Source organism: Babylonia areolata, chromosome 18 (assembly GCF_041734735.1).
Source record: "Babylonia areolata isolate BAREFJ2019XMU chromosome 18, ASM4173473v1, whole genome shotgun sequence".
NCBI classification, from domain to species: Eukaryota; Metazoa; Mollusca; class Gastropoda; order Neogastropoda; family Buccinidae; genus Babylonia; species Babylonia areolata.
The window spans coordinates 21,032,296-21,051,366 of record NC_134893.1 but is presented as its reverse complement, the minus strand read 5'-3'; the positions used below and the strand labels follow the sequence as shown (position 1 = coordinate 21,051,366).

Genomic DNA, 19,071 nt, shown 5'->3' with positions numbered 1-19,071 from the left:
TATGATGTGGAAGGTTGTTCCAGATATAATGAGCAGCAAACAGAAAAGAACTTTCAACATATGTTCTTGTACTGACACGAGTTTTCAGAAGGTAACAGGAAGAGTGAAGAGTTCTTGAAGGAGTGTAAGCACTGATGAGGTCAGAGTGATAGATGGGTCCAGTGGAGTGGAAAGCAGACAGGCAGAGATATATGCAACTGTGTATTTAATTCTTGCCTCAATAAAGAGTCAGTGCAGAGTACAGAGCTGGAGAGAAATGTGATCAGTACACGGGACTCAGAATCACACAGGTAGTGGTGTGTACAAATCTGGTGTGAGTGATAAATAATAAGTGCACAAAAATGAGACGTCAAATGTGTTGTCACATTGTCAGTTACACAAAAAACTAAGCCTTGTTCATAATATTTTCAATCATGATCACACAAATACATGCATAAACTTGTAAACATACACACACACACTCTCTAACAGTATGCAGGTGCAGAACCTGAGGCACAAACCCACACAGAATACAACTGGGTTACAAATGACACACACAATGCATGTCATTTACACACTGAAATCATTTTACTCCCTAAATTGTTTTCTTGAATATGAACTTCACCCTCTAAATATCAGGCACTGAGGTTGGTTCACTCTCATGAGATTTCTTGTATGTGTCTACCACGGAGAAGTCACTGACCAATCACCAGCAAGTACCATCTTTCAATCAGAGGTAGGCTTTGGACTTGTCAACTGGTTTGTCCTCATTCACTGACTCAAGTTATTTCATTCATTTTTTTTATGCAAAAATTACAAATCAGTTATCATCTCCCTTGACATATGTTATATTGAACTGACTTTAGCAAGTATCTAAACACACACACACACACACAGACACACACAAAGTTAAGCAACCTTGATTTTCTACCCCTCTCTCCACCTTTCATGAATTCACCAGAGTCCCACACAAGATACACTGACTGATTCTAGAGACAGAGAAACATGAAGAATCAAAAAAAAAAAAACCAAAAAAAAAACCAGTGCATCATTAACAAGCAGAAATGAAGGTGATGAATACTGTACTTACCCAAGATGGGCAAGTCATCGAGGGACATTTGGTACAAATAGATATTTTTGACAGCATAGATGAACGCCTGGAATGATTCATCATTCAACACCACAGTGCAGTATTCTTTTTTCTCCGTGTCCTCTGGCACACACACACACACACACACACACACACACACACACACACACACACACACAATTTAAACACAATGCACAAGCAACAAAACTGGCTCAGCTGTTAACTGATTTCATATATATACATGTATAAAAATGGGATCAAACATACTAGTCAAATGTAAATAAAATTACAGGAAAAGATGCTTTGTTGTGGAGTTGTCGGCTTGATACCAAGCAGTATGTATTCTTAGCCAATATAGTGACTGAACAAGCTGCAGCAGGCAACACAGCAGTGAACTATCAGTCCTGTGCTGAAACAAATGGGCACCATTCAAAAAAAAAAAAAAATTTTTTTTAACTGCCCCCATTCACAAAAGCATGCTGTTTAAAAAAAATGTTGTTTTTTTAATCTCTGTATCAATAACTGTCAAATGTTTCTTATACTGACAAAAGTTGTACTAATAATATAGCAACAGGATCTGATTTTACTCCAAAGTCCTTCCTGTTTGACACTGAGGTTACTTAATTTTATTGTCTGACATATGTTCCTTTGTGTCATCTGTTTTGTTTGACTAATAGATTATAACTATACCATTCTATGTTCAGACTGAAATAGATCAAGTTTCTTTAAGTATTTTTAAGTGGCCACACAGTTTAACATGCAAAGACAATAAACAAGATCTAGAAATTCACACATAAAAATGCTTGACAATAACTTATATTAACAGTAACTTCACATCATGATTTTATTCAAAAAGCAAACAAGCAACAATGAACACTGATAGGATTTAACAGAACAAAAGCACATTGCAGGAATAATATCATTTACATAATAAAGACAAAAGACGAAAAGTGGTTCAATTCAGAAGAATTTCTTTGGCTACCTTTGAAGTTAATGTCCAGGCCACTGAACTCCATTTCAACACCGAGCAACTCCTCTCCCAGCGTCTCATGGTAGTGGCTGATGGTCTCTTTAGGACCTCGACAGAAGGGCAGTGAAAAGTAAGGGTAGGTCTCCTGTCGATTGTGATAAGGACCCACCGTGTTCATCCACAGCACAACTTCCTCTTTCTCTGCATACTGAAAAACGAGAGAATATACATCTTGATAGTAAAATATTTAAAAAAAACAAAAACAAAAAACAAACAAACAAACAAAAAAACCCTGTAAGATGATGTCACATTGCAGACGACACGAGTCGTCCTTTCGCTTTCGAGTCTCGCATGCGAGATCGCGTTTCGAGAGTTAGTTAACGGTCTGCTGGTTGTGTGTGTTAATTACAGTTATAAGAAAACTTCATTGCCAGTGTTCTAGTGTTGTTTGTCCGACTCAAAATACTCGGCACACGTCACATGGTGGCAGCGGTCAACGGAATTAGTCAGAAGTTAAAAGATAAGTGCAAGAAATTATGTCTTTCAAGCCTCCGACTGACTTTGATTTTAGCAAACCAGAACAATGGCCCACATGGCGTCAAAGGTTCTTACGATACAGAACAGCAACCAAGTTGATGAGAGAAACATTTGATGTGCAAACCAGTTCATTAATTTATAGCATGGGTGCAGATGCAGAAAAGATTTACAGTACTTTTACTATTCATTCTGGACATCGTGACGGACAAGATCCACCACCAAATGAAGCAGACACGACGTTCGATGACGTCATTCGTATGTTTGACGAACATTTCAACCTGAAAGTGAATGTTATTCATGAGCGAGCTATTTTTCACCAACGTTGTCAGCGTTCTGATGAGAATGTTGAAACATACATATGAGTACTTTATGACCTTGCTGAACATGCAGAGTTTCCAGATAAAGAGTCAGCTATACGTGATAGACTGGTTGTTGGCTTGATAGACAACTCTCAGAAAAACTACAGTTGCAACCAGATCTAACTTAAGCATACAATAGAAATTTCCCGTCAACATGAACAAGTCAAGGCGCAGATGTTAGAACAACATGCTTCAGCAGTAGATGCAGTCCGTGGTCATTCAGGTGGTTACCAGGGCAATCCCCATGGCAACGCTGGTGGTCATCGACATGCTGGTCGTGGTTCTTTTCACAATGAACATCGTGGCAGATATCGTGGTGGTCAACACTCTACTCAACGTGGACGTGGTGGAGGTGGACATCATCCCAAGTGTGACAGGTGTGGTAGAGACTCTCACATAAAAGACTTGGACTGCCCTGCATGGGGAAAGACATGCCGCAGCTGTGGTGAGCCAAACCATTTCTCAATTTGTTGCCGCAGCCGCAACCACAATGTTGCCTCTGTTGAAGATACTGCTACATACTTTCTTGGCTCTGTTGATTCAAATGAACCTCCATGGCACACACAATTGAACATTTGTGGAAAAAACTGTCAGTTTAAAATTGATACAGGAGCAGATGTTTCTGTCATGTCTTTGGCCCAGTACAACAAGCTTTACCCCAGACCCTCTCTCAATCCCAGTAAAGCAACACTGAAATCACCGGGTGGTATAATGAAATGCCATGGTCAGTTTATGACATCAGTGATGCATGGTGATATTGCGAACTTTGATTTGTGCATATTTGTTGTGGATGCAGATACTGACAATCTTCTTAGTTGCAGTGCAGCTTGTGGTCTTGGACTTGTCAAGAGAATGGAAAAGTTAGACAACGTCAGATCATCAGTTTTCGGAGACCTTGATGACCAACCAGTCAAGTGAAAATACAGTTGAAAGAAAATGCAGAGCCCTACAGTTCAGGCACAGCACGCAGAGTTCCTATACCTCTCATTGAGAAGGTGAAGGCAGAACTGGGACGGATGAAGAAAAATGGCATCATTGAAGAAATCACAGAAGCTACTGATTGGTGTGCACCCATGGTACCAGTCTTGAAGAAGAATGGCAACGTAAGAATCTGTACTGATTTCAAACGTTTAAATGAAGCCGTCAAACGTGAGAGATACATGCTTCCAACCCTGGATGATGTTCTACACAAACTGAACAAAGCTAAAATCTTTAGCAAACTTGATGCAACGTCGGGTTTCTGGCAGCTACCACTGGATGAAAAGACTGCAAAGCTGACCACATTCATCACACCCTGTGGTCGATACTACTACAAGAGACTGCCATTCTGAATCTCATCAGCCCCAGAAATCTTTCAGAGGACTATGGAGGAAATTTTGGCAGGTGAAGAAAACGTCATCTGTTACTTTGATGACATTCTAATATATAGTGAAGACGACGTCTCCCATGAGAAGCATCTTGGCAGTGTACTCAAGAAACTTGAATCAGTTGGACTGAAACTCAACAAAGAGAAAGCAGAGCTACGGAAAAGGGAGATTGAGTACCTAGGACATCGTATCAGTGAAGAGGGCGTGAGACCTGATCCAGCCAAAGTCGAGGCTATCCAGAACATGCCTGACCCACAGAATGTCACTGAATTGAAGAGAATTCTCGGAATGATCAACTTTTTGGGCCGCTACATCCCAAATTTGTCTACAACACTTCAACCAATGAGTCAGCTGCTTGACAATGACAGAGAATGGTCATGGGATGAGCCACTGTCTACAGCATTTTGCAAAGTGAAAGAACAGTTGTCACAAGAGCCTACACTTGCGTTCTTTGACTTGATGAAACCAACAACTGTTAGTTCAGACGCTAGCAGTTACAGACTTGGTGGAGTCCTTCTTCAAGAGCACAATGGGATCATGAAGCCGATAGCCTTCTGCTCAAGGACACTGACACCAGCGGAGCGTGGTTATGCTCAAATCGAGAAAGAGTGCCTTGTGGCTGTCTGGGCATGCGAAAAGTTTGAAAAATATTTGGTTGGACTTGAGTTGTTTCAACTTGAAACTGATCACAAACCCCTGATTCCACTAATCAACACAAAAGATTTTCATGAGGCTCCTCTACGATGTCAGAGACTGCTCATAAGACTTATGCGCTTCAATCCAAAAGCAAAGTACTCTCCTGGAAAATTGCTAGTGGTTGCCGATACGCTTTCAAGAAGCCCACAGACAGACAAAGGAAGGAACAGTCAGTGAATCTACCAGATGATGGACGATGTTGAAGCTCACCTCGACTGTGTTCGATCATCATGGCCAGCTTCAGACAAGCGTCTTGAAGAAATTGCGTCCAAGACTTCTGAAGATCGAGTCCTCAAAAAAGCACTTGAATACACAGAGAAAGGATGGCCCATCTACAAGAGTCAGGTCAGTCCAGACCTACATGAGCTGTTTGCTATAAGAAACGAATTGAGCACACACAAAGGTCTACTCATCAAGGGCAACAGAATTGTTATCCCGACATCACTGCGAAAAGAGACTCTGGAAATCATTCATGCAGGACATCAAGGTATTACAAAATGTTGCGAACGAGCCAGCTCTTCAGTGTGGTGGCCTGGTATCAGTCAAGACATTGTGAAGAAAATTCAGACCTGTAGGCACTGTGAAGAAAAGAAACCCACCTAAAAGAGAGAACCTCTGATTCCAACTTCACTACCAGAGTATCCATTCCAGATGGTGGGAGCAGATTTATGTGAACACAAGGGCAAACAATTTCTAGTGCTCATGGACTATTTTTCAAGATACCTTGAGATTTAGCATCTCCCAGATATCACCACAGCAAGTGTCATTGGGAGCATGAAAAACATCTTTGCCCATCACGGGATCCCAGAACTGATTGTGACAGACAATGGCCGAGAGTTCATATCAACTGAGTTCAAAGGTTTTGCAGAGTCGTGGAATTTTACACATGCTACCAACAGTCCATACTTTCCACAAGCAAACAGAGAGGCAGAGAGAGCAGTGCAGATTGCCAAACACATTCTGCGACAAGAGGATCCATTCTTAGCTCTGCTCTCATACCGTGCCACAACAACAGCACCGACAGGAGTGAGTCCAGCAGAGTTGGCCATGGGTCGACGTCTACATACAACACTCCCAACTCTTCGATCCGACCTTGAACCAAAACTGTTCAAGAAGAGCACTGTCATTGAGAATGATGCAAGGGCAAAGAGAAACAACAAAAGACACTTTGACAAAAGCTATGGAACTCAAGTCTTGCCAGAACTTCGTCCTGGCGATGTCGTCCTCCAGAAGTTAGATCATGAGCGAAAGTGGTCTAACCCTGCAACAGTCCTGAACCAAGTTGCTGAACGTTCATACGTTATACAGACTTCTTCTGGCAACCAGTACAGACGAAACAGAAAACACCTTCGTCTGTCATCATCTATGTTTCCCACTGGTGGCCTCAGTGGAACAGCTGTTGACACTCCCAGAACTCCTGTTGCTGAGCCGCCTGATGACAGTCCCAGTCCTGATGTTCCAATTTCTCAAGACAACCCAGAACCTCCAGGACAACCTCAGGCTGACACCCAGAGACAAAGTCAACCTGATTCCCATCCAGCAGCAATGCCAGTCTGGACAACGTGGAGTGGACGTGCTCTCAACATTCCTGCCCGCTACAGATACTGAGACAGTTCCTGCACCTGTACTATGCATGAAGTTACTCTAACTCAGTAACTGTATTTCCTTTTATTTATAACAGAAAGACAATCAAGAAGAAAGGAAGAAAAAAAAAGAAAAAAGAAAATGACATTGTTCAATTTTGGTGCATGAGCTAATTTTATGGATTTAAGTCTCCCCCTCGGTTATTTCCAAAGACTTTAAAAGATAATTTACTAGCACACTTTGAACGTGCTTTATGTCCATTTAAAAGGAGGGAGATGTAAGATGATGTCACATTGCAGACGACACGAGTCGTCCTTTCGCTTTCGAGTCTCGCATGCGAAATCGCGTTTCGAGAGTTAGTTCAACGGTCGGCTGGTTGTGTTTTGTTACAAGCTGTGTTAATTATAGTTATAAGAAAACTTCATTGCCAGTGTTCTAGTGTTGTTTGTCCGACTCAAAGTACTTGGCACACGTCACACAAACTAAACAATTAAAAAAACACAATGAGGTCTTTAATATGATTATTATCATTATAACATTTGCTTTGTACCAGTCACAACCCAGGGTATTATAAATATTGCTCAACCTCCTCCCGTTTCCCCAAAGACATAATGAGTTTCATTTTCAGGCACACCAATTTTTTTCTATATGTTTGTGAAGTAATTTTCTCCCACTGACTTTTGCTTTGGTACAGACACAATCTATTGACAAAATGTGTAAAAACATATAAATCTGACATTTAATGTAAAATTTTAAGAACATCTATACCAGCAACATCGACTCAAGACAAACAACAATAGACACAATACACAAATTTATTATAGTTTTTCATTTATTCTTTTTTTTCTTTTTCAGGTAGTGGGGGTACTTTTTCATTAAAACAAATTTATGAAGTTTTGTTTCAGTTTTATTTAAATTCTAATCAATAACATAATATCGCCCTGTGATCACTGAACTGTGATTTTTCTTCCACAAAGAGTCATTGGGACCACCACCAAATTGTAATTAACCCTTTCGCTGCCAGGAAAATAAGATTTAAGTGAAAAAACAGGTATAAATTTTCAAAAAATTCTGTGCTCTTTGTTATTTGAGAAAGACCCATAAAAGTATATATATTTTCTGAAAGGTAAATGAATAAAAAATACAAAACACATGTTTTTCCATTTTATATATTTTTAGTAACATGCTGTTGTTTGAAATAAGTGTTTTGTTGTTGGTTTTTTTGGTCACATTTTCAACTTGTTCATTACAAACATTAGTCAGGTAATTTGCACTAAAATATCATATTTTCTGGGCAAATGGATATCTGCACACACAAAATCATACTAGAACAACCACAATGTGTGTTTGTTTTTTGTGGGTTTTTTTTTTTTTTTTTTTTTTTTTTTTTTTTTTAAAGAGGCAGATACACAATGCATTGTGACTTCTCCAAGTGATAATATGGATGTGGGGCCACGCCCCCTCAGTCTCCACCACCCTCCTCCTCACCGCTCTTATCCAGTTCTCATCAGACCGCGCTGGCTGTGTGCCAAGAAAATCGCGTACACTGTGCCCTGCTGATAATTCGGTTTGTTTGTGTCGTCTGCTACGGTTGTGCAGCCGGCATCACTCACTGATAGTTGTATCTTGGCCACTCTCTTGATTGTTCCCTTTATTTTCTATCAAATCGTCCTATAAATGTTCATCACTGTCTTCTCCTTAGAATTTACGCTTCAATTCTTTCTGAACATCAGCTAAAGAAAGCAATCTTCGTTGATTTAGTTCGCCACGATCGCATGTCTTGAGCACGGCGTCAGTCTGACATTTTGTTGAGCGAGCGAGGAAAGGAGCTGGGGAAAACACTGCGACAGTGACCCAACCAAAACGTTCAAGTAAAGGACTGCCTCATGACGTAGATGGGGTTTCTAGCCATGAATAGAATCCAGAAAGATTCCCCAAGCTAAAGCGACCAGCATTTTCGTCAACGAACTGAATGCAAACCAGGGAAAAGTCTGAATATTTCGATGACGAGTTATCTTGTCATTGTGGCTGCGAAACGTACATGCTTGTGATGACGAGTTATCTCGTCATATAGGCAGCCTAGGGGTTAAGTGGTGTCTTTTGATGTATACAATGAACAGTTCACCATTCACTCCCTGGCCCCAGTCCCATTCCCAACTCCAGCTTGTCAAAGTCAAATGAAATGTCCAGACTGAAAAAATTCCTGTCTGGTATAACAAATGACCTTCTCTACTGTTGGGCATTCCACTAACTCATACTTGCTGCAATGTAAGAAAAGGCAGTATAAGCAAAAAATTAAACAAAAACAGGGTTTAGGTTTCAAGTTGATCAAAAACGGATCTCTTTTCATTTCCAGGCTTTGTACTTTTTTCAATTTTTGCACAATGTTCGTCTGCTTGAGTTGATGTCAAACTACAGAGCAACAACAGATTGTTTAGGAGGAGAATAAGAGAAATTCATGAAAGCTCTGTGTGTGTGTGCGTGTGCGTGTGTGTGTGTGTGTATACCAGACTCTCATTCATTCATTCATTCATTCATTGTGTGTGTGTGTGTGTGCGTGCGTGCGTGCGTGCGTGCGTGCGTGCGTGTGTGTGTATGTGTGTGCGTGTGTGTGTGTGTGAGTGTGTGTTTGCTGGGTAAACTGGAAGATCACTGAAGTACTCACTGAAAGGGGAATGATGAAGCCTTGCCTTTTTTTTCTTTTCTTTTTTTTAACCAAGTTTTTTTTCTTTCTTTTTATTTTATTTTTATAACCCTACCTTATATATGTTCATCCACACATACAGAGAGAGACAGACAGAGAGAGAGAGAGAGGCAGAGACAGAGAGAATGAGTCAGCAATGGTTTAAGTCATTTGTTAAACTTAAAGTAGGAACTAGAATGAAATACTGATGACCTATAAAACTTGTTTTGACAGTAACCATTTTAGGTGAGGAGGGTATGATGAAAGTCAACAATAACCTGCCTGTCACAATGCCAGTGTCATGAAACACCTGACACTGAGTTACTAGAGTAAGTTCATATCAATAATTTATTGTCATGCACTCAAAGAGTCAAACGTACCAAACCAAACTAATTATGGGGTGACAGCCTCTCACATTACAAACTGGCTGTAAGTACAAAGTCATAGGAACTGGCCCAAAGAATTTTTTTTTACAAAATGGTCAGATGTAATGATCATACTGAGTTTGCTCCAAAAGGAACACACACACTGCAAAACAACAACAACAACAAAAAAAAAACAAACAAAAAAAAACAACAAAAAAAACAGGCAACAGTATACACCGATTTAAATTAAGCCCTGAGCAGGGACATCTGCTTCAGGGTAAGAAAATCGGTACTGGATGCTGATCTGTGCTTTTTGCGGTATGCGCCGAAACTGTTTGTGTGTCAATAAGTGTCAATGAGCACTGTACAGTGTCAAGGTCAACATCGAAGCAGACGATACGTTAAGTCAAGGGAGACAAACATCCGCAAACGTTCATACAAGGAAAAATCTTAACACTTTCACAAATTAATTGTTCTCCTAAACGTTCGACAGATTAAGGATAGAATTCTACATCTTTAGTATACGCTGAAAATCTAACCATATAAATCGTACACTTCAAAGGAGGAGTTTAAAGAAAGAACAAGAGTACATTCACCGATTCAACTCAAATATATGTCGAAATGGCAATGTTTTTTTACCCGTCCACTCTTCGATGTTGAAGTCAAAAATAAAATCTACCCAAATGGGTATACCTGTTTTTGACGAACGTGTCCACCATCTCTGGTTCGACATTCTTCTATAAAATTAACATTTTCACCCGTCGGCAGTACAAAACATACGTGATAAACTCCAAAACGGGTGAAAAATGTTAATTGTATATATATATATATAAGTTTGTCGACTATAGTAGAGGATTTTAAAATGAACTTGTCCACATTAGAAAGGTATTTAAAAACTGGAGTGCTGCTTTTGGGGGTATTGAGTTGTGCACTTCGAAACTGTAAACGGAATGAAGTGTGGTGTCCTTCGCGCGAGGCTGAAAAGGAAAGTGCACGACGACACAAGGGTTTGCATTGTACTTACCGATGTAGTACATGAATCCACATGTTTTGCGCAGAGCCCCACACACACTTTGACTCACGGAATGAAATTGTCAGTGTACACGGCCGTGGGCGCACCAAACCACGAAATGAAGTAAGTTGTCAGTGCCTACACACACAATCCCGGAATGAAGTTGTCAACCCCTACACACATTATCACGGAATGAACTTGTGAGTGTACACTGGCACGCACAACATCATAAGTCACAGCCGGAATGAAGTCACCCTGAGCCCCGGCAACTATACTGACGGACACACTGGCAAACACGGAATGAAGCTGTCAGTGTACACTGCCAGACACATGTTAAGGAATGTTATGATTGTACATACACGACCTGTCCTGTCTGCCGGAGTGGATGTGCACGAAGGACGTAGGAAAGAGGTTACTGTGCACTGACAATCTTGTACTTGAAGTGACGACGGAATGAACTGCACCGTGCTTTAGCGGGAGGATGAAAACAAGAGTGGAGGACTAGACTGACAACTGATGGGTTCACAACGTAACATGAACAACTGTGTGCGTATGGAAAGAATGGCCATCTGTGGAGCTAAATATTTTATGTCTCACCCTCAGTTCTCCATGGAAGGCCAGGAGCACACTGACATGCAACACAGGACACAGCACACACGTATGTCACGCGTGCTGTCGAGGCAAGTCATGTGGAGATCTTCTGTAGTAGGCCAGGAAATTTTAATTAAAATTTGCGTTAGGTCAAAATGTCTGCAACAAAACCGTTCTTTTTATAAAGTTGGCCACTATAGGGGGGCGGGAACATAGGTAGATTTTGATTTTTAATGTCCAGAATCGAATATTTTTATTACTTCTGCTTGTGCGAGAGCGCCTTACAAAGAGTCGCAAGGCAAGCACAGGTGAAGGTTACGCAAGCGCGGTATAAGGGGTCGCCAGAGGAAAGTACATGTGACTGACTGCTGCCGCGCTGATGCTGATCTGTGAGCAGGTCACTGAATCTGAACAGTAAGCTAGGAACAGAGCTCTTTCGGGTCAAAAGGAAACAAACATTTTCAATTTCATGTATTTTATACTAAAGTGGTAGAAGACGCAAATCCGCTTTTATGAATGTTTTCCAGTTTCCTACCATTCATGAAATATCATAAAGAATGAAATCAGTATTATACCGACTGCAAAGGTGAATTTACTAAGGCAGCACGGGATCATTTAGTTCGTAAGTACAATTTTGTTGATATTTTACGCAATGCACAACTTGGGTATACTCCATGCTCCGCTTATTAACGTGTAGAATATAAATATCTAAATATGTGTTAACCCGTTTCGGTTTCAATGAACATTATTGGCGCTATGTCCAGACAATAAACTGGGAAAGTATGGAGGGCAGATGATGGTAAAATTGAACATCATGTCTTGATGTGAAAAGAACGGTATGAAATACATCTTTTTCTTTGGAAATGAAGCGTTATTTGCAAATGTGACTCACGAACCCTAGCGCAGAAGACGTCGATTTAGTGTGGGATATAAATAATAATCATAATGATAACAATGGATCATAAATTTTATTAATGATTATGTAAAACTTTGTTGTAACACGTGTAACATTGAAGTCAGTTTCAGTTTCAGTCGCTCAAGGAGGCGTCAGTGCGTTCGGACAAATCCATATACGCTACACCACATCTGCCAAGCAGATGCCTGACCAGCAATCCAAGTTACCTAAACTAACTTTCCCAACGCAGATGTTTGAATTACTGGATTTATAATAATGATAGTAATGAATCTATCACGCGATCCTTAGCCAATACAATGCATTCAAACAAAGCCTGTGCAAAATTATGTATTTTATTAATGATTACCTAAAACCTTATGACATATGTAATATGGAACACAAAATACCTAAACTAACTCCCCCACCCTGGATGATTTTATTTTTCAGAAACACTGCAGGCACTCCATTTTCACATCAATTCTCCCCAGTGTTTCGTTCCACACTTCGTCTGTCTTGTGAACTGATAAACTAGTTTACATCATTTCGTGATAAAACTTCACCAGACAGCAAAAACCAAAATCAAGGTAATTTAAGGGGGTGATTTTCTACTTTGAACTTTCTTGTTTGGAACTTTTGATGCAACAAGTCTTCAACTGAAAACAGTCTTACTGAACTACATGCGTTGACTTGGTTCGAAATCTTACGCCAGCGTATATTACCGCATCTCGCCATGTGTCAGAAACAGTGATTGTGTCTAAACTTAATCAGATCAGAGATAAATGTACAAACCAACCATAACAACGACGAAATTAACATACACAGTTTTGTTGTTGTTGTTTTTTAATATAGCAACCACGGGGTGCGAATGAACATATCGGAGATTTCCGTGTAACATATCTCACACGCTGTCAGAAACAACACATTCTCTGAATGTGTGTTCAAACACACACGATTGAAGGGTGTTTGTCAAACCGATTTACGCTTTCCCGCGATGAATCCGCATGATTTATGTGGAAACAGCTCTAAATTTGTTTACATGTATATCTTTATTGGGTCGTTTACATGCACTGAAGTAACACAGAAAAGCGGAACTGAAAATTAATATGCGACGTCGATTGCATTTAAATAGTTGAACAGTCATTTTTTTTTCAGAAAATGAGTGTATGTGCTGCAGAAGGTAGATGTGTTGAGAGACTGACCCATTTTCATTTTCCAGGCAGTCTTTGCTCTTCATGACTATCTGATGCACTTCATTTTGCCACCTTCATACTCCAGCCAGATACATTTTCTTTTCCATGCTAAACCGACGTGTCTACTGCGGCAGGGTTCGTGAGCCACATTTGCAAATACCGCTTCATTTCTAAAGAAAAATATATATTTCATACCGTTCTTTTTACATCAAGACATGATGTTGGTCGATTTTGCCATCATCTGCCTTCCATGCTTTCTGAATTAATTGTCTGGACAGTGCTCCGACAATGTTCACTGAAACAAACCTAGTTAACAGGTATTGATATATTCATATACTACACGTTAATAAGCAGAGCATGAAGTATTTCCAAGTTGTGCATTGCGTAAAATGTCAACATAATTGTTCCTGCGAACTAAATGATCCCGTGCTGCCTTCGTAAATTCACCTTTGCAGTCGGTATAATACCGATTTCATTCTTTATGAAATGTCAGTACTGGCAAGAAACTGTAAAACATTCATAAAAGCAAACTTGCGTTTTCTACCAATTTAGTATATAATAGATGAAATTAAATATTTTGTTTCCTTTTGACCCCAAAGAGTTCTCTTATTTTCTGTATGGTATCTGTCATCTGCCGCAGTGACCTACTAACGGAGGTATAGGATAGCATCAGCGCGGCAGCTGTCAGCCACAAGTACTGTACCGCGCTAAACGCTTTCCTCTGGCGACCCCTTATACCGCGCTTGCGTAACCCTCGCTTGATCATGCCTTGCGGATCTTTGTAAGGCGCTCTCTCATAGCCAAATGTGTGAGAAATAATTATTAAAAATCAAAATCTAATCATGTTCCCGCCCACCTACAGCGGTCAAGTTTATATGGGCGTGATCAGTATGATTTATTCTATTTTATCGTGAAAAGAACGGTTTTGTTGCAGACATTTTGACCATTTTTGTATCTGTCCTGGACTATAGCGTTTCTACCGCTGTTGCAAGGATAGTTTAGCTCGGCCTTGTCAAGCTTGTCAAGTTTGTTTACGCATCTCACCCGTTCCCTTCCCTCCCGCTGCGGGCCAAGCGTGAGCCACAGCTGAAAGAGGAAAAGAAGGGACCCTCGTTTCGCGTTGCAAAAACTGTACAGCTGTATATCGTTGTACAAAGTTATAAAACAGGCCCGACACAGGAAAAGTTTGAAAGTAATTTACACAGCTAGAATGCAACCACACACAGTAATTTTCGTTCTAATGAATAATAAAGAACATCTTCAACAGATAACACCTCCACAAAGTGAATGTATTTTGTGTTTTGTATGTTACCAATATTTCTTTTAATTCCCCGATTTGTAAATCCCGCCTCTCGGAAGGCCTGCTCTATTATTTATCCATGCTCGCCGGCACCGGACAGGGCCGTGTCAAGGATGGCCTGATCTATATTTATCCATAGTTGCGCCAGGTCTCATTTTCTTTTTCTCAATTAACGAGTCAGACCAAGCTTAATACAATTTTCTGTGACATCTTATTTGTATAAGAATCAGGAAAAAATTGTTGAATCCAATTAAATTACCACGTGGTCGCGCGAGACAGGGTTTATAATCTCTATACCATATCGGAATATAATTTTTAGTTTCTTTGCAGCTATGACAAATTTTGATCAATTTAAAACAAATTTTCATAGCTGTTTCTATGTTGTTAATTTGTACTATATAAAATTTTCCATAATATTACAACAGCAATGAGCACTTCCAAATCTTATTTTGGAATCGTCAGAACAACCGTTACTATGGTTCTAGAAACAACATGGCGGCTGCTTTTGCCTTGAAACCCTTAATAAGTTAAAGCAGAGAGCTTTGCGAACTGCCCCGGCGCAAACCCAACTCTTGAACATTTTTCCTATCGCCGGCACACACTGCCGACAAGACCAGGAGCCGGCTTTATCTAAACAACCTGTCAAACGAAAGAGTGGGCAGCTCGTGACGAGCGTAACACAGCTCGGAAACAAGCTGTTTAACACACACCACGGGCAATCACGGAATGAAGTTCTCAACACACACGCGCACACACACACACACACAGAGCACACACACATTGACACACACACACACACACACACACACACACACACACACCCGGCACACACACACACACGCACACACACACACACACACACACACACACACACGTGAAATCGCTGACTTGAACATTCACAGCCGGCGCAAGCATCACTGATGAGAAAGGGACGTCCAGCTGTCCAATTGAAACGGTTAAGTTCAGCACGGACACTGATTCGGCCGTTAAAATGCACTTTCCTATTTCGGTATGTGACTTTTCTGCACAGCACGTTGTTAAGGAAGGTCAGTTCCACCAGTCCCGCTCATTTTGAATGTGAAGTCCTCTGTGCAACGCATTTGAGCACTGCAATACAGGGAATGGTGTGCGATTTCCACGTGTACCCGGTCAGTGCTGTCGGAACCGATACAGCAAGGACGTGCAACGAAACAGGCCGAAAAGAACGGACCCACTGCAGGAGACTGCCGTCACTCTTTTGACGTCGCACACACGTGAGTTCAGTTTTCATGCAAGCTGTTTTATAATTTTCAGTCATGTTCATGTTAGGATCAGAACCTATTGTCTCGTCCCCCACTCTGTTTTCATCCTCTCGCGAAGCATGGTACAGTTCATTCCGTCTTCACTTTAAACTAGTAACCTGGCGCGATCGCGTTCACTGACCGCTTTCGATCGAACTGCCTTATACGTCCCGTTCGCGCATGTCCGTCTTAATCGTTTTCATGTATGTTTTGTTCCACAGACGGGTAACTTCGAAATTACCCGTGGGTCCGATTTTTTCTTTCACTTTGCGTAGCCCCCATTCTTTCCAAGCCCCTTGCTAGGTGCATGGAATGCCCCCAAAAGCATCCCTTTTTTAGACACCTTTCTAATCTCGACAAGTTCGTTTTAAAATTCTCTACTATAGTCGACAAACATATATATATATAATTAACATTTTCACCCGATTTGGACTTTCTCATGTATGTTTTGTACTGCAGACGGGTAAAAATGTTAATTATCAGATAAGAATGTCGAACTAGAAATGGTGCACAACTACGGTAACAAGCCGGTATTTTAGACACCTTTCTAATCTCGACAAGTATCTCGACAAGTATCTAATCTCTACTATAGTCGACAAACTTATATATATAATTAACATTTTCACCCGTATGTTTTGTACTGCAGACGGGTAAAAATGTTAATCATAATATAAGAATGTCGAACCAGAGATGGTGCACAACTTCGTCACAAGCCGGTATACCCATTTGGGTAGATTTTATTTCTGACTTCAACATCGAAGAGTGGACGGGTAACATAACAGTTAGGCAACGGGATAGTTTCAGTTTTCAGTAGCTCAAGGAGGCGTCACTGCGTTCGGACAAATCAACGGGATAACCAAATGATAACACATCTGATAAGATTAAACTCTAAACAACTGATTGATCTGATATATGCAAGTAAAACTTAACCAGCAACACTTTCTAACATTATCACATTATTGCTCCATTCCTAGTTTTGTTTTGAGGCGTCGGTGAGGCATTATATGTTATTGTTGATGGAACTCTTGCTTCAGTGTACTTACAGAATGATCGTGTTCGTCGCAAAGCACCAAAGGAAGTAGCAGATGGAGAGCCAAAAGTACTCTTGATATATTGATGAACATTTTGCACTTCTTAAAATCACTGGAGAGAAAAGGTAAAGTTTTTGGATGATCGACGATAAAGCTGTCGCTTGTCACTGCTCACTAAGATAAAATGGCCACTGTTGTTGGCCACGTATCATACCACAAGAGGGCGCAAACAAGGGAAACAACTCGCTTGTGCTCAACACATAAACGCTGAGAAAAGAACATTCATCTGCAGAAAATGCATTCCTTGACAAGTGTATACTCTTCATTCGTGATTTTTGGAGTTGCGATGTCTCGTTGAACTAAATGCAAACGCAGGTGTGACTGACTCACACAACATCACACGAAAATACAGTTTACAGCCCGTTTCGCCTGTTTGCGCTCTCACTCTGTCTCTCTCTTTTATGAAAGACGGAGTGTGGACTAATGGCTCACCAAGTCTTTAGTTCTGTCAAACTCTGATATGGTACACGTAATGCGGTTTTATCCTTAGGAGAAAAACAAACAGAAGTGTTTTTTTTTGTTGTTGTTGTTGTTTGGTTGTTTTTTATTCTTCGTTATGACCCCGAAAACCTCAATCATCGATTCAACACAGCCATTTCACCCACTCGAGGACCGTGAAGACATTGTCGGGAACTAATGGCCAGAAGGCAAAACTGATGCAGAAGTGAAGCTGCTCATAGAAGAAAACAGTAAAGAAGAGGACATCATCATATACACAGATGGCTCAGTCACCAAAGGCCGATCCGGTTGGGGATTCACTGCGAAACAAAATGGAAAAACAATTAGGGAACTGAAGAGAATGCTGCCTATACAAAGTCACATACCTCCATGCACATGCTCTTCAGTGGCTATCATCTATGAACCTCATACAGAAAATTGAACTGAAGTGGAATGGGAAGCCCAGAGTGACATATCATCTGGCAATTGAATCGGCGGCAACTTTCAGCCGGATTCAAAAACTTACATGCTGCCCGGGACAGGCAGGTGTTAAGGGAAATGAGCGACTGAGATGACAGACTTGCTGGTAACGCAACAACAGCGAGCAACCTACATCTAGGAAAATCGGAAATCCTCAGAAAAGTCAAAAAGTACCAAAAAGAACACGTACAAGGCCATCATACCATCAGTCGATCGCCTCCTGAAAGAAATAAAGGTAGAGAGAGGGAGCGGCCGTAACTGAGCCCTAGAATGAAAGGTAGAGCATGATGCTTTTGCAAATCAAACGAATATCGGCATCATTTCCAAACCAACATTGCGCAAATTTCTTCTAAACGGAACAGAGTCTCTGCAGGATTTTCCAAATACAATAGACTGAGCAACACGCTATATCGACTCCACGTTCCTGGCATCAAAAAATCTTTTCCCACCACTCTTGGCGGTCAATCGGTGGCAGCCTCTGTGCGTGTGTGTATGTGTGTGCGTGCGTGCGTGCGTGCGTGTGCGTGTGTGTGTGTGTGTGCGTCTGTGTGTTTGTGTGCGTGTGTCCCAGTGCGTGCGCGAGTGGGTAAGTGTACACATCAGTGTGTCAGGAGAGCACTGTGTATGTGCACCGTGTGTGTGTGTGTGTGTGTGTGTGTGTGTGTGTGTGTGTGTGTGAGTGTGTGTCACGGTGTAGAGGATGAGGTATGTCAGTGTGTGTATGCATGTCTGATCTGCCAATTTGCCTTCTACAAGTCTTGTTTTGCGTTGTTTCCAATTCTGTATTATGTGCTCATCAAATTGTAAGAACAAATCCAAAATCATAATAGAAATCAGCCACATTTTACATCTTTTAAGTTTGAAAGGAACACATATTACGTTTTGCTGGGTTCCTTCACATCTTGGTTATTTCTCTACAATGAATGGGCTGACAGGGCTGCAAGAAAAGGTGCAAAAAACGAACAGGGAACCGTAGAACCATATGTGCCTCTGTCTGTTCAAGAGGGTTATCGAATACTAGAAAAAAAACATCGTGGAACAAAGTCAGAGAATTATACCAGGAAAACGGCAAAACTTTTAACCATAGTGTAATTGATGTTCAACAACCGGGAACTATCAATCAGTCAAATACATACAGTAATTCAATAAGATTAAGGCAGATTC

The 19,071-nt window shown here is 40.8% G+C and overlaps 1 protein-coding gene across 2 annotated transcripts in view; it reads right to left on the bottom strand.

Annotated features, from left to right (window-relative positions):
* Nucleotides 1–17,116, bottom strand: part of LOC143292560 (transmembrane 9 superfamily member 3-like) — a 59,412-nt gene extending 42,296 nt beyond the window's left edge. Inside the window, exons 1-3 of one of the 2 annotated variants that reach the window (XM_076602972.1) lie at nt 16,942–17,116; nt 2,052–2,247; nt 1,070–1,192 (exon numbers count right to left, since the gene is read on the bottom strand). In XM_076602972.1, the coding sequence (XP_076459087.1) occupies nt 1,070–1,192; nt 2,052–2,247; nt 16,942–17,022 (400 nt within the window). In that variant the 5' untranslated portion in view covers nt 17,023–17,116. Of the gene's footprint in view, nt 1–1,069; nt 1,193–2,051; nt 2,248–10,654; nt 11,163–16,941 lie in introns of those variants that run through there. The other variant, XM_076602973.1, reaches the window with a different exon arrangement.
* Between the last annotated feature and the right edge of the window lie 1,955 nt (nt 17,117–19,071).